The following is a 26,742-nucleotide window of genomic DNA, read 5'->3' on the forward strand; positions in this document are numbered from 1 at the left end:
GGGAGGAAACTCAGAAGCCGCAGTACCACTTTCCTCCACAAACGGAAGCTCCCAGAGAGAATCAGCCGAAGTACCACCCGTGACCACAGGAGGGAGCTCTGCCACAGAATTCACAACAGTCCGTGTGTAATCCGCATTTTTCTCGCCCCCATAGACTTTTATTGGCGTATTATTTGCGCAATACGGTGACAAACGCAGCATTCTGCGATTTTCTACGGCCGTAGAAGACCGTATAATACGGATCAGTAAAATACGGCTGATAGGAGCTGGGGCATAGAGAAGCATTGTACCGTATGCAATCCGTATTTTCAGCACCTCTCTTACGTCCGTAAAACACGGTAGTGTGACGCCGGCCTAATAAAAGCAATACCATAACTAGACATCGCACCTAACTGGCAGGGGGAGGGAGGAGTGAGTCAGGCACTGACACAAAGGAAGATGAGATCCAAGGGTCCCACCTTGCGAAAACCTTTTTTTTTGTAGGGAGACAGTCAGCTGTGATTGATTCGTAGCAATAATGTAGATTAACCCTCACAATTAGTTCAGCTCTAGATGGAACAGTAGGGGATTTCCAATATTTTGTAATGCAGAGCCACACTGCCACAAGGATGTTAGAGATTATGGGCTGAAGGGGCCGAGGGAAATTCAGAAGGGAGATACCCAGTACTGCAAGAGGACTGGTTAAATGGAAGGGAAGAAGGGTAACCTCTGCTAGGATGAGCTCAACCTGACGCCAATGCAATGCAAGGACAATCCCACCAGACATGAGCTAACGAACCATTAAGATTGCAATTTTTCAAACACCGGGAAGAAGGAGAGAGGTGAAACTTAGCTAATTTGACAGGTGTAAAGTACCATTGAAGATGAATTTTTTTTAACTCTGCTCAGGGTGAGCGATACATGAGGAGAATTTGGATGGGTGTAATATAGCGAAATACCAGTCTTCAAAGGGAGCAGTCTCCCAAGAAGACATAAAGGGGAGTTTATCTGCTATATCATAGGACAGAAGGGATTTGTAAATAATTGAAATACCATGCGGAATCAGGGTATTTGGCCTGAAGAATCTGAGCTGGAGTCTCCTCTCCCGAGGGAAAAGCGGGCGCCCCAAACAAGCCACTGCGCCTTAAAGGACTGCGCAGTTGAAAATATTGAAAGGAACATCTGCCAGGTAAAGAATAGCGGGCAGCCAGATCTGAGAATGGGATCATGCCATCGGCATTGAATAAGTCACTCACTCACCCGGAGCACCCCGCACCCCCTCCAGGCAGACAGAGATAATCCATCAATAGCACATTCCATTCCAGCTGTCGTTTCTGTACTCTCTGACTTTTCTAATGTCTCTTTCTATAAGCTCAACCTCACCAAATCCTCGATTTTCCCAATCAACCTCTCCTCCTCCACTCAACATTTGCTTTCCACACAATTCCCCTTCATTTGGTCCTCAGACTGCTTCCGCTACCTTGGGATCCACATTACCTCTCTTACAAATATTCTCAGAACTAACTGTGACTCCTTGCTCTCAACTATACGCTCGATCTGTGCGAATACTCTACCTACCAATTATCATGGATCGCCCGGATCCAAACTGTCAAAATGATGCTCCTCCCCAAGATCCTATACCTTCTCCGCTGCATACCCCTCCCATTCCCCAAAAAGTACTTAAACCTTTTCCAATCGGTTCTGGGTCGATTCATTTGGAGCAACAAACCTCATCGCGTCGCCATGTCCACACTGACCCTCTCATATACTGAGGGCGGCTTCGGAGTGCCTGACATCGCAGCATATTACTCATCAATTGTCTTAGACATAGCGAGGATTTGGTGGGTGGAGTCTCCTTCCTCGCTCTGGCTACAAATCGAGTCTTGTTATGCTCCCCGTGGAGCGACCAGACTTCTTTTGGAAATAAATCTCCTTCGCTACTCCTCCCCGCCCAATACTCTTCGCACTATGCAGGGACTCCTCTCGATCTGGCATAAACTCAGCAAATCGCATTTCCCTTTCCTTTACAGGCAGATCTCCCTGCGAGCTGTAGAAACTCTTATGGGGGAGATTTCCCTTGCAGCATGGGGGGACGGAGCCACATCCTTACTCAGTGACCTTTTGGATCAGGACCAGCTTCTACCCTATAATACCCTAGCAGCCAAACTCTCCCTCCCTCGTCTTTGTTTTCTTATTTTCGTCTCCGACATTTCCTCCGCACGGTGGTTATCCCAGAATGCGATCTCACAGAGATCAGTCTCCCGTTACAAGCTCTTTTTAACCAATTCGGTCACACCCGTCGCGGGGTGTCTATCATATACAAAGCCCTTCTCGCCCTGCGATCCGCTGTTAAACTCCCATACATGCTCAGATGGGAATCCAGACTTGCCTTCTTTGCACCTCTAGAACAGTGGCAAACAGCATCCGGACATGCTGCACACTTTACTCGATGTATTAACCATCTGGAGCAATCGAAAAAACTCATGTTCAACTGGTATTTGACCCCAGCACGGATTGCTAGATTTGGAGGCCCGGGTTCCTCCCCCTCCCCTCTCTTCTGGAAGGGATGTTCTGACCTAGGTTCAGAGATACATATGCGGTAGACCTGCCATGGCGTCAACCGGTTTTGGGTTGAGGTGGAATCCCCTCTGCCCCTGGATTTAGCACCCCCTCTAGCTTTGTTAGGCCTAGACTTGGACTCTTTCCCCCTAACTCTGAGACCCATCATAACCAATACTCTCATAGCGGCGCGTCAGACAATAGCGGCACACTGGAGGTCTCCGGCCCTCCCTACTCTTTCTGAGACAATATCTCGTTTGAATCTACATTGTGCATATGAGATTATGCTTGCGCATGATCTGAAACAGAGAACTACGACCCTGAATTGGTGGGACCCTTGGATCTCCTCTAATTATAACACGGTGGATGTCCTTCCCTGATTCCCTCTGAGAATTTTTTTGTTTCGCACTCCTTGCTTCCTTACCGGGAGTCCTAATTGTACACTCTGAGTATTACACTGGATAAGTTGTAACGCTGCATACTCCCCCCCCTCTTTCACCCCATCCTTCTCCCCATCCCCCATGACTAATCTGACCCCTTCTTTTTTGTTATTGTTTGTTAACTGTTTGTTTCTGTTATGCTTTGAAAATTCCAATAAAAAAACTACTCGTTTAAAAAAATAGCACATTCCAGGGCCTGAAGCGATACATAATGATATACGAATGGGAAATGAGTAGGGCATAATTCTGACCAGATGTTGGTCGCAGAGTGCATCGAACTAAGAGAAGAACTACATGAGGTAGGGCGGAGCAAGCAAAGTTCTAACAATATCTTGAGAGACCTTCTGGTGGACCCCTCTATTCTTGATAACCAGCCTTGCTAAAGCTGACAGCTGAGGGTTGCAGCCCGCAGCTTTCAGTGTTGCCTGTCTGGTTATCAAAAATACAGGGGAACTTACGACATTTAAAAAAAAAATGTTATTTATAGCACAGGCTGATGAACACACACTTCAGTGATGCCTGCTCTCACTGTTATTAGTGACAGCAGGCACTGGCTTATGGGAGTAGTCTTCCCAACTGCCGATGACTGTGATCGGAGGTAAACTTTTTGGTCACAACTGTGGGGGCTCACGCTGTCACCTGAAAGCGTGGGAACCGCAGCGTTGATTGGTGATAATGATCTTATACATTACGTGAGGCAGTGACAGGTGTTATATGCGAGGGTCGCTATGTGTCCCCCAGGATGCGCATAGAAGCATATTAATAAAAGTAAGTTTAGTCTTGGACAAGCTATTTGCCCAAGGCAGATTTAAGAAAACTCGGTATGGGCTTTTATTTTTGGACCAAACTACAGGATGGTAGTGGTGCAGTTCGTTCCCTCCAGCTGGGTCTTACAAGTGGCCCATGACCACAGGTTTCATTTAAAAACCCTACAGCAAAGGGTTGGGTGTGTCAGTTTGGAGTTTGCAAGTTGCAGAGCACGTGGCTCTGTACAACTCAGGTCTGTGTGGAGCTGACGCACCCAAACGACACGGTGGGGTCATTGTCCACGGCAACGGGTTCTGAGTTCTGGACTGTGTTTACGGAAACCCGGCTGCGATCCGAAGGACATTATTCCTTTGTGCGAGTTTTTTTGGACATTAAAGACATTTGCTTTGAACATTCCCGTGGTCCCTGCCTATATGTCGCACTGCACCAACCCTGCTGCACTTCAATTAATAAAAGATGGAGGACATTACTATATGATGGCAATCAGGATGAGGACATTACTATATAACTCTGGCTGACACTGTATATGGGAGTATTCTCTTGTGGACACTAACATATGGCGGTACTCTGTGCTAGCACTGTAAATGGGTGTGCTCTCTGGCCGACACTGGCATATCGGGGTATTCTGTGGCTAGCACTGTATATGGGTGTGTTATCTGGCTGACACTGGTATATGGCAGTACTCTGTGCTAGCATTGTATATGTATGTACTCTCTGACTGACACTGGTATATGGCGGTACTCTGTGCTAGCACTGTATATGGGTGTACTCTGTGTTAGCAATGTATATGGGTGTGCTCTCTGACTGACACTGGTATATGACGGTATTCAGTGCTAGCAGTGTATATGGGTGTGCTCTCTGGCTGACACTGGTATATGGCGCTATTCTGTGCTAGTACTGTACAGGTGCTTGTCACAAAATTAGATGCGTCTGGGTGTGGTGGCTCTTGAAGCAATGACTCCAGAGCTGTCCACTCCTTGTGAACCTCCCCCAAATTTTTGAATGGCCCTTTCTTAACAATCCTTTCAAGGCTTCTGTTATCCTGGTTGATTGTGCACCTTATTCTACCACACTTGTCCCTTCCACTCAACCTCCTATTAATATGCTTGGATACTATTCTCTGTGAACAGCCAGCTTCTTTAGCAACAACATTTTGTGGCTGCCTTCTAGATATCTGTCAAATCAGTCTTCCCCATGATTGTGGAGCCTACTAAAACAGACTAAGGGACCTTTTTAAATGCTTAAGAAGCCTTTGCGGGTGTTTTTTATTGTGAATTCCAATTTATTGAAATATTATTATATTATTGAAATAATGACTTTTGTGTTTTCATTGGTTGTAAGCCATAATCATCAACATTAACAGAAATAAACCCTTGAAATAGATCACTCTGTTTGTAATGACTCTATATAATATATGAGTTTCACTTTTTGTATTGAAGAAATGAAATAAATTTACTTTTTGATGACATTCTACATTTTGTGAGAAGCACTTGTATATGGGTGTACTCTCTGGCTGACACTGGTATATGGGGGTACTCGCTGCTAGCAGTGAATATGGGGGTTCTCTCTGGTTGACAGTGGCATATCGGGGTACTCGTGCTAGCAATGTATAAGGGTGTGCTCTCTGGCTGACACTGGCATATGGGGGTGCTCTGTGCTAGCACTGTATATGCTTGTACTCTCTGACTGGCACTAATACATGAGGGTAGTTTGGCTAGCACTGTATATGGGTGTGTTCTCTGGCTGACACGGATATATGGGGGTATTCTGTGGCTAGCCGTGCATATGGGTGTGTTCTCTGGCTGGCACGAATATATGGGGGTACTCTTGTCTAGCACTGTGTATGGGTGTGCTCTCTGGCTGACCCTGGTATATGGGGGTACTCTGGGCTAGCACTGTGTATGGGTGTGCTCTCTGGCTGACACTGGTATATGGGGGTAGTCTGGGCTAGCACTGTGTATGGGGGTGCTCTCTGGCTGACACTGATACATGGGTGTAGTTTGGGCTAGCACTGTACATGGGTGTGTTCTCTGGCTAACACTGGTATATGGGGGAACTCCGGGCTAGCACTGGGTATGGGTGTGCTCTCTGGCTGACACTGGTATATGGTGGTAGTCTGGGCTAGCACTGTGTATGGGTGTTGTCACGGGGCTACCGCGACAGAGAGGTTCCAGAGAACCGCAGCGCTCCGGGCCTCGTTCACACACAGTGAACAGAAGCTCTTCACCTGTATTCTGACCTGACTGCTTTGTGCCAGCAGTGCAGGAGTTAACCTTATTGCTGAGAGCTGGGTCTCTCAGCTGAAGCGGATTTTGTAATCTGATCCTCAATATAGACTCAGTCCTGACTTCAGCTATTGTCAGTGACCAGTTCTACTGCCTGGCTTGGAGGTTGAAGGAGCGTAGTATTGGTGTTGGAGGTTTATTTACAGAGATTGGTGTCTGCTGTTTTGGTTGCATGTTAAACCTGTTTTCCTTCCTAGTTTATTCCTTCTCTTCCCTTCTCTGTGTTACCTCTGTGGTTGTGTGAGCATTTGGTGAGTTTGAGACTTTTAGTTACCTTGTCTGTATACCCTGTTATTTGTTGTATTGTTATACTGGTGCAGTCCACCTCCCTTGGGGGGTGAGGGGGCCACTGATAGGGTCTGCACAGGAGACAGGGATACGCTGGTGGCTCAGGTCTCCTAACCATCATAGGTACCCCTGAGATGAGGGAAAGCCAGGGCCCCATTATAGTGGCAGAAACAGGTGCGGGTCCCAGTACGCCGTCCTGCCCCATTATCGCCGTTAATGGCGTGACAGGTGTGCTCTCTGGCTGACACTGGTATATGGGGGTACTCTGGGCTAGCACTGTGTATGGGTGTGCTCTCTGGCTGACACTGGTATATGGGGGTACTCTGGGCTAGCACTGTGTATGGGTGAGCTCTCTGGCTGACACTGGTATATGGGGGTAGTCTGGGCTAGCACTGTACATGGGTGTGTTCTCTGGCTGGCACTGATATATGGGAGTACTCTGGGTTAGCACTGAATATGGGTGTGCTCTGGGCTAGCAGTGTATATGGGTGTGTTCTCTGGCTGACGCTGATATATTGGGGTACTCTGGGATAGCACTGTATATGGGTGTACTCTGGGCTAGCAGTGTATATGGGTGTGTTCTCTGGCTGACTAGTATATGGGGGTAGTCTGGGCTGGCACTGTGTATGGGTGTGCTCTCTGGCTGACACTGGTATATGGAGGTAGTCTGGGCTAGCACTGTGTATGGGTGTGCTCTCTGGCTGACACTGGTATATGGGGTAGTCTGGGCTAGCATTGGGTATGGGTGTGCTCTCTGGCTGACACTGGTATATGGGGGTAGTCTGGGCTACTACTGTGTATGGGTGTGCTCTCTGGCTGACACTGGTATATGGGGGTAGTCTGGGCTAGCACTGTAAATGGGTGTGTTCTCTGGCTGACACTGGTATATGGGGGTACTCTGGACTAGCACTGTGTATGGCTGTGCTCTCTGGCTGACACTGGTATACGTGGGTAGTCTGGGCTAGCACTGTGTATGGGTGTGCTCTCTGGCTGACACTGATATATGGGGGTACTCGGGGCTAGCACTGTGTATGGCTGTGCTCTCTGGCTGACACTGGTATATGGGGGTAGTCTGGGCTAGCACTGTGTATGTGTGTGCTCTCTGGCTGACACTGGTATATGGGGGTAATCTGGGCTACTACTCTGTATGGCTGTGCTCTCTGGCTGACACTGGTATATGGGGGTAGTCTGGGCTAGCACTGTGTATGTGTGTGCTCTCTGGCTAACCCTGGTATATGGGGGTAGTCTGGGCTAGCACTGGGTATGGGTGTGCTCTCCGGCTGACACTGGTATACGGGGGTAGTCTGGGCTAGCATTGTGTATGGGTGTGCTCTCTGGCTGACACTGATATATGGGTGTAGTCTGGGCTAGCACTGTGTATGGGTGTGCTCTCTGGCTGACACTGGTATATGGGGGTAGTCTGGGCTAGCACTGTGTATGGGTGTGTTCTCTGGCTGACACTGGTACATGGGGGTAGTCTGGGCTAGCACTGGGTATGGGTGTGCTCTCTGGCTGACACTGGTATTTGGGGTAGTCTGGGCTAGCACTGTGTATGGGTGTTCTCTCTGGCTGACACTGGTATATGGGGGTAGTTGGGCTAGCACTGTGTATGTGTGTGCTCTCTGGCTGACACTGGTATATAGGGGTACTCTGGGTTAGCACTGTGTATGGGTGTTCTCTCTGGCTGACACTGGTATATGGGGGTAGTTGGGCTAGCACTGTGTATGGGGGTGCTCTCTGGCTGACACTGGTATATGGGGGTACTCTGGGTTAGCACTGTGTATGGGTGTGCTCTCTGGCTGACACTGGTATATGGGGGTACTCTGGGTTAGCACTGTGTATGGGTGTGCTCTCTGGCTGACACTGGTATATGGGGGTAGTTGGGTTAGCACTGTGTATGGGTGTGCTCTCTGGCTGACACTGGTATATGGGGTACTCTGGGTTAGCACTGTGTATGGGTGTGCTCTCTGGCTGACACTGGTATATGGGGGTAGTTGGGCTAGCACTGTGTATGGGTGTGCTCTCTGGCTGACACTGGTATATGGGGGTACTCTGGGTTAGCACTGTGTATGGGTGTTCTCTCTGGCTGACACTGGTATATGGGGGTAGTTGGGCTAGCACTGTGTATGGGGGTGCTCTCTGGCTGACACTGGTATATGGGGGTAGTCTGGGTTAGCACTGTGTATGGGTGTGCTCTCTGGCTGACACTGGTATATGGGGGTAGTTGGGTTAGCACTGTGTATGGGTGTGCTCTCTGGCTGACACTAGTATATGGGGGTAGTCTGGGCTAGCACTGTGTATGGGGGTGCTCTCTGGCTGACACTAGTATATGGGGGTAGTCTGGGCTAGCACTGTATATGGGTGTGCTCTCTGGCTGACACTGGTATATGGGGGTACTCTGGGCTAGCACTGTGTATGGGTGTGCTCTCTGGCTGACACTGGTATATGGGGTACTCTGGGTTAGCACTGTATATGGGTGTGCTCTCTGGCTGACACTGGTATATGGGGTACTCTGGGTTAGCACTGTGTATGGGTGTGCTCTCTGGCTGACACTGGTATATGGGGGTACTCTTGGCTAGCACTGTGTATGGGGGTGCTCTCTGGCTGACACTAGTATATGGGGGTAGTCTGGGCTAGCACTGTGTATGGGGGTGCTCTCTGGCTGACACTAGTATATGGGGGTAGTCTGGGCTAGCACTGTATATGGGTGTGCTCTCTGGCTGACACTGGTATATGGGGGTACTCTGGGCTAGCACTGTGTATGGGTGTGCTCTCTGGCTGACACTGGTATATGGGGTACTCTGGGTTAGCACTGTATATGGGTGTGCTCTCTGGCTGACACTGGTATATGGGGTACTCTGGGCTAGCACTGTATATGGGGGTGCTCTCTGGCTGACACTGGTATACGGGGTACTCTGGGCTAGCACTGTATATGGGGGTGCTCTCTGGCTGACACTGGTATATGGGGGTACTCTGGGCTAGCACTGTATATGGGGGTGCTCTCTGGCTGACACTGGTATATGGGGTACTCTGGGTTAGCACTGTATATGGGTGTGCTCTCTGGCTGACACTGGTATATGGGGTACTCTGGGCTAGCACTGTATATGGGTGTGCTCTCTGGCTGACACTGGTATATGGGGGTACTCTGGGCTAGCACTGTGTATGGGTGTGCTCTCTGGCTGACACTGGTATATGGGGTACTCTGGGTTAGCACTGTATATGGGGGTGCTCTCTGGCTGACACTGGTATATGGGGGTACTCTGGGCTAGCACTGTATATGGGTGTGCTCTCTGGCTGACACTGGTATATGGGGTACTCTGGGCTAGCACTGTATATGGGTGTGCTCTCTGGCTGACACTGGTATATGGGGTACTCTGGGTTAGCACTGGGTATGGGGGTGCTCTCTGGCTGACACTGGTATATGGGGGTACTCTGGGCTAGCACTGTATATGGGTGTGCTCTCTGGCTGACACTGGTATATGGGGTACTCTGGGCTAGCACTGTATATGGGTGTGCTCTCTGGCTGACACTGGTATATGGGGTACTCTGGGTTAGCACTGGGTATGGGGGTGCTCTCTGGCTGACACTGGTATATGGGGTACTCTGGGCTAGCACTGTGTATGGGTGTGCTCTCTGGCTGACACTGGTATATGGGGTACTCTGGGTTAGCACTGTATATGGGTGTGCTCTCTGGCTGACACTGGTATATGGGGTACTCTGGGCTAGCACTGTATATGGGGGTGCTCTCTGGCTGACACTGGTATATGGGGTACTCTGGGCTAGCACTGTATATGGGGGTGCTCTCTGGCTGACACTGGTATATGGGGTACTCTGGGTTAGCACTGTATATGGGTGTGCTCTCTGGCTGACACTGGTATATGGGGTACTCTGGGCTAGCACTGTATATGGGGGTGCTCTCTGGCTGACACTGGTATATGGGGTACTCTGGGCTAGCACTGTGTATGGGTGTGCTCTCTGGCTGACACTGGTATATGGGGTACTCTGGGCTAGCACTGGGTATGGGGGTGCTCTCTGGCTGACACTGGTATATGGGGTACTCTGGGCTAGCACTGTATATGGGGGTGCTCTCTGGCTGACACTGGTATATGGGGTACTCTGGGCTAGCACTGTATATGGGTGTGCTCTCTGGCTGACACTGGTATATGGGGTACTCTGGGCTAGCACTGTATATGGGTGTGCTCTCTGGCTGACACTGGTATATGGGGTACTCTGGGTTAGCACTGGGTATGGGGGTGCTCTCTGGCTGACACTGGTATATGGGGGTACTCTGGGCTAGCACTGTATATGGGTGTGCTCTCTGGCTGACACTGGTATATGGGGTACTCTGGGCTAGCACTGTATATGGGTGTGCTCTCTGGCTGACACTGGTATATGGGGTACTCTGGGTTAGCACTGGGTATGGGGGTGCTCTCTGGCTGACACTGGTATATGGGGTACTCTGGGCTAGCACTGTGTATGGGTGTGCTCTCTGGCTGACACTGGTATATGGGGTACTCTGGGTTAGCACTGTATATGGGTGTGCTCTCTGGCTGACACTGGTATATGGGGTACTCTGGGCTAGCACTGTATATGGGGGTGCTCTCTGGCTGACACTGGTATATGGGGTACTCTGGGCTAGCACTGTATATGGGGGTGCTCTCTGGCTGACACTGGTATATGGGGTACTCTGGGTTAGCACTGTATATGGGTGTGCTCTCTGGCTGACACTGGTATATGGGGTACTCTGGGCTAGCACTGTATATGGGGGTGCTCTCTGGCTGACACTGGTATATGGGGTACTCTGGGCTAGCACTGTGTATGGGTGTGCTCTCTGGCTGACACTGGTATATGGGGTACTCTGGGTTAGCACTGGGTATGGGGGTGCTCTCTGGCTGACACTGGTATATGGGGGTACTCTGGGCTAGCACTGTATATGGGTGTGCTCTCTGGCTGACACTGGTATATGGGGTACTCTGGGCTAGCACTGTATATGGGTGTGCTCTCTGGCTGACACTGGTATATGGGGTACTCTGGGCTAGCACTGTATATGGGTGTGCTCTCTGGCTGACACTGGTATATGGGGTACTCTGGGTTAGCACTGGGTATGGGGGTGCTCTCTGGCTGACACTGGTATATGGGGGTACTCTGGGCTAGCACTGTATATGGGTGTGCTCTCTGGCTGACACTGGTATATGGGGTACTCTGGGCTAGCACTGTATATGGGTGTGCTCTCTGGCTGACACTGGTATATGGGGTACTCTGGGTTAGCACTGGGTATGGGGGTGCTCTCTGGCTGACACTGGTATATGGGGTACTCTGGGCTAGCACTGTGTATGGGTGTGCTCTCTGGCTGACACTGGTATATGGGGTACTCTGGGTTAGCACTGTATATGGGTGTGCTCTCTGGCTGACACTGGTATATGGGGTACTCTGGGCTAGCACTGTATATGGGGGTGCTCTCTGGCTGACACTGGTATATGGGGTACTCTGGGCTAGCACTGTATATGGGGGTGCTCTCTGGCTGACACTGGTATATGGGGTACTCTGGGCTAGCACTGTGTATGGGTGTGCTCTCTGGCTGACACTGGTATATGGGGTACTCTGGGCTAGCACTGGGTATGGGGGTGCTCTCTGGCTGACACTGGTATATGGGGTACTCTGGGCTAGCACTGTGTATGGGTGTGCTCTCTGGCTGACACTGGTATATGGGGGTAGTCTGGGCTAGCACTGGGTATGGGTGTGCTCTCTGGCTGACACTGGTATATGGGGTACTCTGGGCTAGCACTGTGTATGGGGGTGCTCTCTGGCTGACACTGGTATATGGGGGTAGTCTGGGCTAGCACTGTATATGGGGGTGCTCTCTGGCTGACACTGGTATATGGGGGTACTCTGGGCTAGCACTGGGTATGGGGGTGCTCCCTGGCTGATACTGGTATTTGGAGATACTGTGGTTGGGACACATATGTGGGGCTTTGGCTGTTACTACAGTGTCTATGGCCAATATTGTGGGCGGAGTTTATATGGAAATACATTTCTATGGAGAGCTGACAGAAGGCTCTCAGCAGAGAACCGGTCGCCGCACCGCCGGCCACCAGCTATTCCTGCCAGCGGAGGTGACACATTTCACCACAGGTCGCGCTCAGCTCGTACTCACTGCAGACACTACACCGTCAGGTACGTACCGCAGTCACAGCACAGGCTGCCCCGCTGCCGTGTGTCACATCCAGGGTGGATAAAGGACCTGTGATGACGTAAGACACTGTGACCAATCACATTCACCGGAAGAGACACATGGCGACTACACGGCTGGAGGACCTTTGGAAACTGTTATCATGTGATCAAACACGTACATGGGAGGAGGAAACTATTGCAGGGATTGGGGTTCTGTGTATGATGTGGCTTGTGCAACATGAGGTGGCACAGGACACAGAGCGGGCTATAGGACAGAGAGCGGGCTACAGGACAGGAAGGGGGTTGTAGTACAGGGAGCGTTTGGGACAGGGTGCGGGCCGTAGTAGGACAGGGTGCGGGCCGTAGTAGGACAGGGAGCGGGCCGTAGTAGGACAGGGAGCGGGCCGTAGTAGGACAGAGTGGGTGTAGGACAGGGAGCGGGCCGTAGTAGGACAGGGTGGGTGTAGGACAGGGAGCGGGCCGTAGTAGGACAGGGTGGGTGTAGGACAGGGAGCGGGCCGTAGTAGGACAGGGTGGGTGTAGGACAGGGTGCGGGCCATAGTAGGACATGGGTGTAGGACAGGGAGCGGGCCGTAGTAGGACAGGGTGGGTGTAGGACAGGGTGCGGGCCATAGTAGGACATGGGTGTAGGACAGGGAGCGGGCCATAGTAGGACATGCGTGTAGGACAGGGAGCGGGCCATAGTAGGACAGGGTGGGTGTAGGACAGGGTGCGGGCCATAGTAGGACATGGGTGTAAGACAGGGTGGGTGTAGGACAGGGAGCGGGCCGTAGTAGGACAGGGTGGGTGTAGGACAGGGAGCGGGCCGTAGTAGGACAGAGTGGGTGTAGGACAGGGAGCGGGCCGTAGTAGGACAGAGTGGGTGTAGGACAGGGAGCGGGCCGTAGTAGGACAGGGTGGGTGTAGGACAGGGAGCGGGCCGTAGTAGGACAGAGTGGGTGTAGGACAGGGAGCGGGCCGTAGTAGGACAGAGTGGGTGTAGGACAGGGAGCGGGCCGTAGTAGGACAGAGTGGGTGTAGGACAGGGAGCGGGCCGTAGTAGGACAGGGTGGGGGTAGGACAGGGAGCGGGCCGTAGTAGGACAGAGTGGGTGTAGGACAGGGAGCGGGCCGTAGTAGGACAGAGCGGGCTGTAGCAGGACAGGGAGCGGGCTGTAGTAGGACATGGATATAAACAGATTGCCTGTATGTAGCAGAAATGCTCACTTGCTATGAGACCTCTTGTTGTCATGTCAACCCATCGTTGATCCGCGATCATGTGACTGGGTCACCGATGGTCGGGATTTCTGGCGTGTTTGCCAGAAGCGCGAGTTAAATGCTGCTGTCAGAGGTTGACATCCGCATTTAACTAGTTAACAGCAGTGGGTGGATTACGAATTCCACCCACGGCTGTTGCGAGCACATATCAGCTGACGTGTGCCTGGAAAGGTGTGGGCTCTGGCGCTAATTTCAGGACCCCATACTGGTAAAATTTTCGGGCCCCCTTGAGACTCTGCCCAGGCTCCACTCCAGCTTCACCTCCACCCCTCATACCTTCCATAGTCCCAGCACCCACTCTTGGAAAAGCTCAACAATCACACCACGTCCTCACCAATCAGATATCAACAGTTCACATGAAACACCATATCACATGCATAGCCAGCAGCTTTAGTTCTGGCCAAAATATTTTTTTAAGCCGCCACCATGACAAGGCAGACTCTTGGCTCTACTGTAACCTATTAAAAAAAAAATTATATATATATATATATATATATATATATATATATATATATATATACACTAGGTGGCCCGATTCTAACGCATCGGGTATTCTAGAATATGCATGTCCACGCAGTATATTGCCCAGCTACGTAGTATATTGCCCTGCTACGTAGTATATTGCCCAGCAACGTAGTATATTGCACAGCCACGTAGTATATTGGTCAGCCATGTAGTATATTGCCCAGTAATGTAGTATACTGGTCAGTGACATAAAATAAAAAATAAACATATACTCACCTTAGTCCTGGCTCCTGTGTACAGTGCACGCGGCAGCTTCCGGTCCCAGGTTTGGTATGACTATGAGCGCAGGACCTGTGATGACGTCGCGGTCACATGACCATGACGTCATGGCAGGTCCTTCTCGCGCAGGCCTTGTGATGACGTCGCGGTCACATGACCGTGACGTCATGGAAGGTCCTTCTCGCGCAGGACCTGTGATGACGTCGCGGTTACATGACCGTGATGTCATGGCAGGTCCTTCTCCCATAGCATCGTTAGCACCGGAACCTCCCGAAGGACAGGACGCGACGTCGGAGGGTGAGAATAACGTGGTTTTTTTTTTATTATTATTATTATTTGTAACATTAAAAACTTGGTCACACAGGGTTAATAGCTGTGTAACGCACTCCGGTAATGCTGGCATTAACCCTGTGTGAGGGATGACTGGAGGGGAGTATGGAGCGGGAACTGACTGCGGGGAGGAAAGAGCGGCCATATTGCCGCCGGACTGTGGCCGTCACTGATTGGTCGTGGGCATTTTGCCACGACCAATCAGCGACTTGAATTCCATGACAGACAGAAGCCGTGACCAATGAATATCCGAGACAGACAGACGGAAGTGACCCTTAGACAATTATATAGTAGGATATATATATATATATACATATATATATATATATATATATATACTGTATATCCAGCAGCTGGATGGCAGGATGGTGGCTCTCGAGTGTACAACCTCGGCTGTGGATGTTACCGCAGTAGCTGTTCAGGCTGCTATCTTGGCTGCAGCTAGTTTGTCCACTGCCACCCCTGTTCCGACTTTATCCCGCCTCCCACTCCAAGATAAGTACTCTGGCGATAGCAAGTCATGCAGGGGATTCGTGAACCAGTGTGCGATACACCTTGAGCTCCTGGCTGCATGCTTCCCCTCAGAGCGGGCTAAAGTGGGATTCATTATTTCTCTCTCGTCGAGCAGGGCATTGGAGCATGACGATCGTGTGGTGCAGAATGCTCCGCGGTTCCTGAGCACTCTGAAACAGGTCTTTTTGGGACCTCAAGTCACCCATGATACAGCGCTCCAACTGCTGGCACTGACACAGGGCTCATCCTTGGGCAGCCATCTTTCCATCCACTTAAAGCCCTCATCCCTGTATTTTGGAGGGGGCTGGCTAATCATGTGAAGGACGCTTTGGCCACTGGGAAGATTCCCGCCACACTGGAGGAGCTAATAGCTGTATTAACTAACATACAGGTCCTTCTCAAAAAATTAGCATATAGTGTTAAATTTCATTATTTACCATAATGTAATGATTACAATTAAACTTTCATATATTATAGATTCATTATCCACCAACTGAAATTTGTCAGGTCTTTTATTGTTTTAATACTGATGATTTTGGCATACAACTCCTGATAACCCAAAAAACCTGTCTCAATAAATTAGCATATTTCACCCATCCAATCAAATAAAAGTGTTTTTTAATAACAAACAAAAAAACCATCAAATAATAATGTTCAGTTATGCACTCAATACTTGGTCGGGAATCCTTTGGCAGAAATGACTGCTTCAATGCGGCGTGGCATGGAGGCAATCAGCCTGTGACACTGCTGAGATGTTATGGAGGCCCAGCATGCTTCAATAGCGGCCTTAAGCTCATCCAGAGTGTTGGGTCTTGCGTCTCTCAACTTTCTCTTCACAATATCCCACAGATTCTCTATGGGGTTCAGGTCAGGAGAGTTGGCAGGCCAATTGAGCACAGTAATACCATGGTCAGTAAACCATTTACCAGTGGTTTTGGCACTGTGAGCAGGTGCCAGGTCGTGCTGAAAAATGAAATCTTCATCTCCATAAAGCATTTCAGCCGATGGAAGCATGAAGTGCTCCAAAATCTCCTGATAGCTAGCTGCATTGACCCTGCCCTTGATGAAACAGTGGACCAACACCAGCAGCTGACATGGCACCCCACACCATCACTGACTGTGGGTACTTGACACTGGACTTCAGGCATTTTGGCATTTCCTTCTCCCCAGTCTTCCTCCAGACTCTGGCACCTTGATTTCCGAATGACATGCAAAATTTGCTTTCATCAGAAAAAAGTACTTGGGACCACTTAGCAACAGTCCAGTGCTGCTTCTCTGTAGCCCAGGTCAGGCGCCTCTGCCGCTGTTTATGGTTCAAAAGTGGCTTTACCTGGGGAATGCGGCACCTGTAGCCCATTTCCTGCACACGCCTGTGCACGGTGGCTCTGGATGTTTCCACACCAGACTCAGTCCACTGCTTCCTCAGGTTCCCCAAGGTCTGGAATCGGTCCTTCTCCACAATCTTCTTCAGGGTCCGGTCTCCATTTCTCGTTGTACAGCGTTTTATGCCACATTGTTTCCTTCCAACAGACTTACCATTGAGGTGCCTTGATACAGCACTCTGGGAACAGCCTATTTGTTGAGAAATTTCTTTCTGGGTCTTACCCTCTTGCTTGAGGATGGCCTTCTTGACATCTGTCAGGTCGCTAGTCTTACCCATGATGGGGGTTTTGAGTAATGAACCAGGCAGGGAGTTTATAAAAGCCTCAGGTATCTTTTGCATGTGTTTAGAGTTAATTAGTTGATTCAGAAGATTAGGGTAATAGGTCGTTTAGAGAACCTTTTGTTGATATGCTAATTTATTGAGACAGGTTTTTTGGGTTATCAGGAGTTGTATGCCAAAATCATCAGTATTAAAACAATAAAAGACCTGACAAATTTCAGTTGGTGGATAATGAATCTATAATATATGAAAGTTTAATTGTAATCATTACCTTATGGTAAATAATGAAATTTAACACTATATGCTAATTTTTTGAGAAGGACCTGTAGACCTCCGTTTTAATTAGCAAAGGTTGGAGTGAGCCCAGTGTAGGCAGAGGTTTTGGCTGGCTCCCATCTTCTCCAAACCTCTGGAATTTCTGGTCCAAGCGTCCGAGCCACATGAGGCCATGGAGGTGTCACGAGCGGGATCTAATTTCCGGACCGCTCATGCGCACAAGGTCTGTCATGTCTGCCGGCAGTCAGGACATCTTGACTCCAGATGTTCCCAGCGGTCGGGAAAATGTCAGCGTCTAGTGGTTGTATGATGAGGTACACTAGACACAGCGACGTTTTCCTGCAAACTGTCCTTCAATGGGGCAATTACCATAGGCCCATCCACTTTTACAGTAGAGCTTTGCGTGGATTCTGGAGCGGAGGGCTATTTTATGTCATCTGCTTTCACCCAATGGCACGCAATACCCCTGGTGATGCTCGCCAAACCTGTGATCGTACGAGTGGTAAATGGGTCGACACTGCCCTCACAGATAACACACCAGACCATCCCATTTACCTTATCCAGATATCCATCCCATCAGGAGATTATCTCCCTGCCAGTCATTCCCGAGGAAATTGATGAGGTCCTGTTAGGGATACCATGGCTACGCTACCACTCTTCATATTGAGTGGTCCTCAGGGAGAATTCTGGGATGGAGTGAATCTTGTGAGGGTAGATGTCTGAGGGAGTGCGTTCAGGTTGCTACTACTGAAGTACCCGCAGATCTTTCCTCTCTCCCCAAGCGCTATTGGCCCCATGCGGACGTGTTCACCAAGAGGGCTGCAGAGACCCTTCCGCCCCACCACCCCTATGACTGTCCTATTTACCTCTTGCCTGGTGCAAAGCCTCCCCGGGATATGCTCACCACCCCGGTTGTAGTCTATCTGGATGATATTCTCATCTACTCTCCAGATTTAGATTCCCACCGGAGAGATGTTTGCAAAGTCTTCGAACTCCTACGGGCAAACTCCCTCTATGCCAAGTTGGAGAAGTGTGTGTTTGAGCAGGAGTCCTTGCCTTTCCTTGGCTATATCATCTCCACCCAGAGATTGGCTATGGATCCTGCCAAGCTACAGGCTGTGATGGACTGGCAGGAACCCCATTCTCTCAAGGCGGTGCAGCGCTTTATGGGGTTCATTAACTATTATCGCCAGTTCATTCCCCACTTCTGAACTTTGGTAGCTCCCTTGGTAGGCCTCACCAAAAAGGGAGCAAATCCCAAATTGTGGTCGAAGAGGTCTCCAAGGCTTTCCTCTCTATTAAGTCTCATTTTGCTAACGCTCCAATCTTACATCGCCCCGATGTAGATAAAACACTTATTATGGAGGTGGATGCCTCATCCGTTGGTGCTGGAGCAGTCCTCTTTCAAAAGGATGCTCAAGGTCGGAAGCATCCTTGCTTCTTTTTCTCCAAGACTTTCATACCAGCGGAGAGGAATTATTCCATCGGGTACAGGGAGTTGCTAGCTATGAAGTTGGCCTTCTCAGAGTGGAGACACCTGGAGGGGGCTCGTTTTCCCTTCCAAGTGTATACCGACCACAAAAATGTGGTTTATTTACAGACTGCCCAGCGGCTAAACTCTCGCCAGGCTAGATGGTTGTTGTTCTTTTCCCGCTTCCACTTCACCCTCCACTATCTTTCCGGGGAGAAGAACATCCGTGCCGATGCTCTCTCCCGCTCCGTAGTGTCATCAGTTGAGCAGGAGGAGGAGCCTCGGCTAATTGTCCCTTCGGAGAGCCTGAGGATCGTGGCCCCGGTTTCGCTAGAGTCTGTGCCCAATTGCCATCTAATTTGCGATCGGAGGTTCTCTCTTGGGCTCACTCGTCCAGGATGGGTGGACATTTTAGGACCAAGAGGACATCTGAGCTTCTGGCGAGGACATACTGGTGGCCGCATATGGCCCATGATGTCAGAGACTATATTCGGGTGTGTGTCTCCTGCGCCAAGAATAAGTCTCCCCAACAACGGCCTGCTGGGCTACTTTATCCCCTGCCGGTGGTGGACAGGCCCTGGGAAACGGTCGGGATGGACTTTGTGGTGGGCTTACCCAAGTCCCGTACCTACACCATTATTTGGGTAGTCACCGACCATTTTTCCAAAATGGTGCACTTGGTGCCTCTTCCATGGCTTCCTTCTGCACGGGCCTTGGTGGCGTTGTTTATAAAGCACGTTTTCTGCCTACATGTTATGCCAGACAAAATTGTCAGTGACCGGGGTCCCCAGTTTGCGTCTCGGTTCTGGAGAAGCTTTGTCGTCTTCTCGGCAGCGAGCTGCATCTCTCTTCAGCATGCCATCCTGAGAGGAATGGGTTGGTAGAGAGGGCCAACCAGACTCTGGTCACATACCTGCGATATTTTGTCTCGGCCAGGCAGGATGACTGGGTATCCTTGCTACTGTGGGCAGAGTTTGCGCTGAACAACGCCGTAGCCGACTTCACTGGTCAGACCCCATTCCTCCTTAATTACGGCCAGCATCCGTGGGTTTCTGTACCCATGCCGTGTCTTCCGCCAACTCCAGGGTGGCAGACTGGGCTGTGGAGGTACGTGACATTTGGGACCGCACACAGGATGCGGTCTGGACCTCCAAGGAGAGAATGAGGGTCTCCACCAATGCACATCGGCACCCCGCTCCGACCTTTGCTCCTGGGCATTTAGTGTGGCTCTCTGCCCCTAACATCAGGCTGCGAGTTGAGTCCACTAAGTTTGCACCTCACTACCTAAGCCCCTTCAAGGTCCTGGAACAGGTTAATCCTGTGGTCTACCGTCTGGTCCTTCCTCCACGCCTAGCATCACCGACACCTTTCATGTGTCCCTCTTAAAGCCTGTCCACATGACCCAGTTTTCCGAGTCATCTGCCGGGACATCGGGCTCGTCCACGGACGATTACGAGGTGAACACGATCATGGGGTGTAAGGTGGTACGTGGCAAAAAATTCTATTTGGTGGATTGGAAGGGTCATGGCCCAGAGGACAGGTCCTGGGAGCCTGTTGAGCACATTCGGGCTCCGCAGCTCATTGCTGCCTTCGAGCGTAGCGATGCCCAATGAGGGGGGTAATGTTAGATGTCGAGTTCCCGCCGCTGCACAGGGGGAATCTCGAACCATCTCCGCTGGAGTCTCCCATTCTCCTCCAGCCACAGTGGAGCCTGCTCAACAGAGACGTCGGTCCCAGCGTCTGGCTCAAGCTGATACTGTGCGGTTGGTTACTGCTGTCCTTCCAGGCTCAGCCATTGTAACCAGTACTGATCAGCGGCGAGCAGGCGTCCCTGGGACTAAGTCCTGCTTTCCTTCTTCTGAGCATGCCCAAGGGACGACCTCTCATTGGAGGTCGAGGGTCACATGCCCAGGTCCAGTAGCATCTCCTATTGGACCACTAGGAAGGTCCCAGAGAGCTTCCGCTGTTAAAGGTTTGCATGGCCATGCGCTAAAATAAACTTTTTAACGTGTGTTGTGTGTGGATGTATGCCAGTCAATGGATGAAAGCTCCGAATCATTCCCATCCCTAGTGCTGTTGACTGTTTGCGAATGGTGGAAGCTACCTAGCGCCTGACAGTGCTATCCTGCACAGCTAGCACACAATACAGCATCTGATTGCAATGACCGCCAGTGCGGCACCGTGCGCTAATAGAGCGCGTTCCTGGCCCAAGTCTGGGTGGTTAGTGGTGTCCGCCAGAGCGGCACTGCACGCACTCTTGTGCAGTAAATTATTAGTTCTATTAATCTCTGACACCCCAGTAGCGGTGTCGAGCGCAAGAGGTCTAGAGGAACTCTTTCTTTGAGTCTTGGGACAGAGTTCTGTGACTTCGCTTGCGCTCTTTGTGCAGTACCGCGGCCCTGTGGTGCAACAGTTTTCGCTTCCTTCATACCGGGTGAAGCTAACCCTTGTGTGTATCCACATTATACCGCCATATAGTCCATCATTACTCAGCAGCAGGTTCCATCTCTGCACTGTGGACCCCGGGCTGCGAACACACCTTATACAATCCTTATAATTGGTGCATTCCGCCCGCCCTAACACCACCCATTCAAGTCAATAAGTGAAAAACACTAAAAACTGCTGAAAAAATGCTGAAAAAAGTGACATGCTCTATGTCCAAAAAAACATGCAAAGCACAAAATAATGATGGCCAAAAAAATAATGATGGCCAAAAGCCAATGTGTGTGTATGAGATTTCTGAAATCTCATAGGCTTTGCTGGTACTGTAAAAAGCACCTGAAAATTAGAGTAAAAAACGCAGCAAAAACAACCAGTGTGAACATAGCAAAAAAGGTATAGAAATGGCCTTTTGCCTGCTACACACATCCGCTGCTTTGCCAAAAATGTCACGTTAGTGGCATAAATATACCACTAAAGCTGCCCTGCCCTAATATACATATTCTACTAATATCCTTTGCCATTAATAACTTTTATAATTGTATTTCATAAACATGTATTCAGGGTTGCTGAAGAATGGTTATGTCTATGCAGCACATACCGCGTCTAAACTAATTGCAAATGCTGAAGCTCATATAGAAAGGAAAACATAAAAAAAACCCATTGAAAATCGCTGCTGACTCACCACATTGGGGTTACATGTTATAGAGCGCCAGCTGGCATGCACACTACACTATTGTGGGTTATTTGGGTGTGATTTCTATGTGTCTTTTAGATGCAGCGATATGTCCGTCAGCATTTCCCCAGTGAAAATTAAAGCTAGCGCAAGAACAGTTGGCAATAACCTTGATAGAATTGTAAGAAGACGGGTGAGAGGTCTGACTGCAGCTCACATGGCAGGAAGTGGGAACTTTTAAAACACTTCCCTTCTAGTTACGTATGTGTTGAAGCAAAAACAAACTCTAGAACTGTTCTCCTCTTCGACTTCCAGAGGAGCCATTACTTCTCTCTACTGGACAGTATTTGTAAATGGACATGTCTTCTCCGTTTTGGAAATGTACAGAATTCCTTTCCTTTCTGTTTTTCCTGCCAGCTGTTGATGTGAATCCGATACCTCCAATCCGTGACAGCAGCGTCAGATACAATGCGGTCGTGGTGATGAGTGACGCCTTTGTAAGTACCTGTTATGGAGTTAATATTCACATACTTCTTTCTTCTAATCTGGTGACTCTTTTAGCTGTGATGTATTGCCACTTGTCAAGAAGAAATGCCTCACTGTTCATTTTCTGCTCCTACATGATACATCTTGTTCCCAACAAAATAGTGAACTAAATTATGCAACTTGTAGTGTAAACGTCTGAAGAACTTTTCAGGTTGATTTCAAAGTTATATAAAGTGGTGAAACTTTAAGCCTGGTCTAGATGGAAAACGCAGTCTTTGAAACAGTTTAAAAAAAAACAAAAAAACTAGAAGCATATGTGCAAAAACGAGCAGTATAATGATAGGTTCACATCTGGATTAGAGGATCCATAGCAGATGCCATAAAAAAACTAGAAAAATATCAAAGATTTTTTTTACAGCAAAATGATGAACACTATGAAAGTAACCTGATGGGCCTCATTATATTTCAGTCAATCGAGCTTTCCTATTGCTCCTGGGTGCTGCACGTTATCTCCTATGCAATCAAATAGAGGCTGATCTGCAGTACTCAGGAGCGGCTGCTAAACAATGTGCTCCGCTCCATATGCTGTGTACATCTGTCAGCCGTCAGCACAGATAACAGCTGATCCCTGGGGGTGCCAGGTGTCAATAAGTTAGTCCAAAAACATCCCTTTAACAAATTCTAGTTGGGAAATTACCTAATTACATACCCACCTCAAAATTAAAATTGCAGCAGTAAGAAGGAAAAGTCATGGCATTATGGAAATCACAAGATGGATACAAGATGGAGTATGAGTGCTACATGCAGAAATATAGACATTTAGGCCGAGTGCACACGGTCAGTGATTGGCAGCGCTTTGGACGCAGCACATGTCCGCTGTGTCCAAAGCGCTACCGGCTTTTGAACGCAGGTGATTCCGCATGTGTTCACTGAATCATGTGGAATCACCGCGTTCAGTACATTGTATGGGTGAGATTTACCGTATATACTCGAGTATAAGCCGACCCGAGTATAAGCCGACCCCCCTAATTTTGCCACAAAAAACTGGGAAAACTTATTGACTCGAGTATAAGCCTAGGGTGGAAAATGCAGCAGCTACCGGTGAATTTCAAAAATAAAAATAGATCATTATTTCCCCATAGCTGTGCCATATAGTGCTCTGCACCGTTCATATTGCCCCATATCTGTGCCCCATATATGCTCTGCACCGTTCATTTTTGCCCAATATCTGTGCCCCATACAGTGCTCTGCACCGTTCATATTGCCCCATAGATGCTGCACAGATGCCCCATACAGTGCTCTGCACCGTTCAAATTGCCCCATAGATGCTGCACAGATGCCCCATACAGTGCTCTGCACCGTTCATATTGCCCCATAGATGCTGCACAGATGCCCCATACAGTGCTCTGCACCGTTCATATTGCCCCATAGATGCTGCACAGATGCCCCATACAGTGCTCTGCACCGTTCATATTGCCCCATAGATGCTGCACAGATGCCCCATATAGTGCTCTGCACCGTTCATACTGCGCCATAGATGCTCCACATAAATCTGTGCTGCTGCAATAAAAAAAAAAAAAAAAAAACACATACTCACCTCTCTTGATTGCAGCTCCCAGCGTCCGGTCCCGGCGCCTCCATCTTCCCGGCGACTCTGCTCTGACTGATCAGGCAGAGGACGCCGCGCACACTATATGCGTCATCGCGCCCTCTGCCTGAACAGTCAGAGCGCAGACGCCGGGAAGATGGAGGCGCCGGGAAGATGGAGCGACGCCCGGCGGCTGGAACGTGGACAGGTAAATATGCCATACTTACCTAGTCCTAGCGATCCTGGCGCTCCCCGCCTTCCTCCCCGTCTTCTGTGCTGCAGCCTCTTCCTGTCAGCGGTCACCGGCACCGCTGATTAGAGAAATGAATAGGCGGCTACACCCCTATGGGAGGTGGAGCCGCCTATTCATTTCTGTAATGAGCGGTGCCATGTGACCGCTGAAGAGGGGAAGAAGCTGCAGCACAGAACACCGTGGGACGGCAGGGGGAGCTTCAGGATCGCTGGGACTTGGTAAGTATAGCTCAGCGCCCTCACCCGCCGACCCCACCGCTACCGTGACTCGAGTATAAGCCGAGAGGGGCACTTTCAAAAATTTGGGCTGAAAATCTCGGCTTATACTCGAGTATATACGGTATCTTGCAGAGACTCGCGTCTCCACAAGATAAATTGACATGCTGCGGTCTGGACAGACAGAGGTACCCAGCGTCCAACCCGCAGTGTTTACTGACCGTAGGAACATACCCTTAGGCCCCACTACCATAGAATATGGCTGAGTGCTATGTGAGAAAACATTGTATAGCACTCAGCCCAGTGTTGATCTATGGGGCAGCTCACATCTACGTTTATTTTCTCAGCCGTATTCGGTATGCGTGTAAAATCGCAGCATGCTGTGATTGTCACTGAGACTCGCCAATGCAAGCCTAGGGGTGCATGTGACTGCTGTTCAATTTTACGAAAATTCCCCACCGCGCTCACGCTGACGATGCTCAGTGTCTCTGCTGGATGGCAAGCTGTATGGTTGCATCATGCAACCATGCAGCCTGCTATCTAGATGTAGCAGAGCTAGACCTGTTCTAGGACAAATGGATTAGCAGCATCTCGGTGGAAAGGTGAGAAATATTGTTGTTTTTTTATTGTTAACTCTTTTGCAGATGACAAGGGTGTCGGTGGAATGGGCGAGGTTGTAAGTATGGTTTAATTAAGATTTATTAAAGGAATCTGTGACATTCTTTCAATTAAAGGACTTTTTTCTGGTTGTATGTGTTCATGCAATGTGACTATGGGGATAGTAAAAGGCTTCTTAATCTCCATTCCTAACCTCAGGGCTTGATGTCACCTGACAATACAAAGGTGACATCAACCCCCCGACTATCACCCCACTTGCCATCGCTACAGGGCAAGTGGGAAGAGTGCCAGAATTGGCACATCTTAGCGATGCGCCTTTTCTCAGGCAGCTGAAAGCTGGTGTTTCTAGCCTGGAGGGTGCCAGTATCCATGGCCTATTCCTAGGCTGATTAATATCAGCCCGCAGCTGTCTGTATAACCTTTGCTGGTTACTAATTATAGGGGGACCCTATGTCATTTTTTGGGGTGGTCCCCCCTTTTAATAGCCAGTAAAAGCTAAGTATACAGTTGTGAGCTGATAATAATAGCCTCTTCCCAGGCTATAAACATCGCCCCCCAGCCGTCGGCTTTCCCTCTGCTGGTTGCGAAAATTACTCCATTTCTTCAGAAAAATTATCTTTTATTAATTAAATACATGTACAGCAAGCTGCACACACACTGTACTAATTGTATTTGCCATAGACATCTGTATATCTACCTATTCTATTTGTATTTCCTGTATATAATCCATCTATTCTATCTTGTCGGCTCCTGCTGTGATTTTTACACTACGCGTCTCCCACATAGCATGGCAACGTTTCAGCTCACACTGAGCCTTTTTCAAGCAGTGACTCCCACACAGGTATGTGTGCACATAATTTACCAATCTTCAATTAATCATATTTTCTTCATAAAGTGCAATAATTAACACATGAATTCTAATTTTCTTTAGCTAGAAATACGTATCATAATACATTATACGAAGTGCTTTGTGAAAAAAAGTGCTTCAAATATTTAATACACCACCTTCAGAGTTACTTAATCAATCATTATACATAAATAAGTGTATCTGTGTACATAATGTCCTTATTATCTCACCCAGTTCATGATGTTAATCACCTCAAAGAGGACGCTGAAAATGCCATAATACATTATACAAAACACCCATTGTGCATGTTCCAGCGCCTCATTGCAACCACTAAGGCGGCCGGCCAATCATTAGCTTTGTGTGGCAAGTTTACAACTCGCGCATGCGCAGTTCTGCATCACAGACGCTCCTGCGCCATTTTGGATGTGGCATCAGTCGTACTATAATTATATACCTGTATCGGATTGCATTTTCTAGCGTCCACTGCCCATGTCACAGTTTCTCTCCATAATCTCTTAGGGAATTAAACCAAATAAACACCGCCGCATATTTTTACTTAATAACTGTGTATTTATTTTAAGACGCTCCAGCGCCATCATAGATAAGGTTTTTCAAAGACTTCGCACAGATTGCATTGTTCCGATCCCTTAAAGGGTGCTTTTTTAAGTTTTGCGGTGTCGTTTTTCGCTCCCCTCCTTCCTAGAGGCATAACTTTTTTATTTTTCGTCAATATGGCCATGTGAGGGCTTATTTTTTGCGGGGCGAGTTGTACTTTTGAACGACACCATTGGTTTTACCATGTCGTGTACTAGAAAATGGGAAAAAAATTCAGAGTGCGGTGAAATTGCAAAAAAAA

The 26,742-nt window shown here is 49.1% G+C and overlaps 2 protein-coding genes across 3 annotated transcripts in view; one reads left to right on the forward strand and one right to left on the reverse strand.

The window, feature by feature from the left end:
* SKIC3 (SKI3 subunit of superkiller complex) overlaps positions 1–12,556 on the reverse strand; it is a 237,132-nt gene extending 224,576 nt beyond the window's left edge. Inside the window, exon 1 of the mRNA XM_069751930.1 lies at positions 12,502–12,556. The gene's annotated coding sequence lies outside the window, so the exon portion shown is untranslated. The remainder of the gene's footprint in view (positions 1–12,501) is intronic.
* A 9,563-nt stretch (positions 12,557–22,119) lies between these two features.
* Positions 22,120–26,742, forward strand: part of ARSK (arylsulfatase family member K) — a 225,423-nt gene continuing 220,800 nt past the window's right edge. For both annotated transcript variants that reach the window (XM_069751943.1, XM_069751952.1), the window contains exon 1: positions 22,120–22,376. In XM_069751943.1, coding sequence (XP_069608044.1) covers positions 22,233–22,376 — 144 coding nt within the window. In that variant the 5' untranslated portion in view covers positions 22,120–22,232. The remainder of the gene's footprint in view (positions 22,377–26,742) is intronic.

This window comes from Ranitomeya imitator, chromosome 1 (genome assembly GCF_032444005.1).
Source record: "Ranitomeya imitator isolate aRanImi1 chromosome 1, aRanImi1.pri, whole genome shotgun sequence".
Taxonomy (NCBI): domain Eukaryota; kingdom Metazoa; phylum Chordata; class Amphibia; order Anura; family Dendrobatidae; genus Ranitomeya; species Ranitomeya imitator.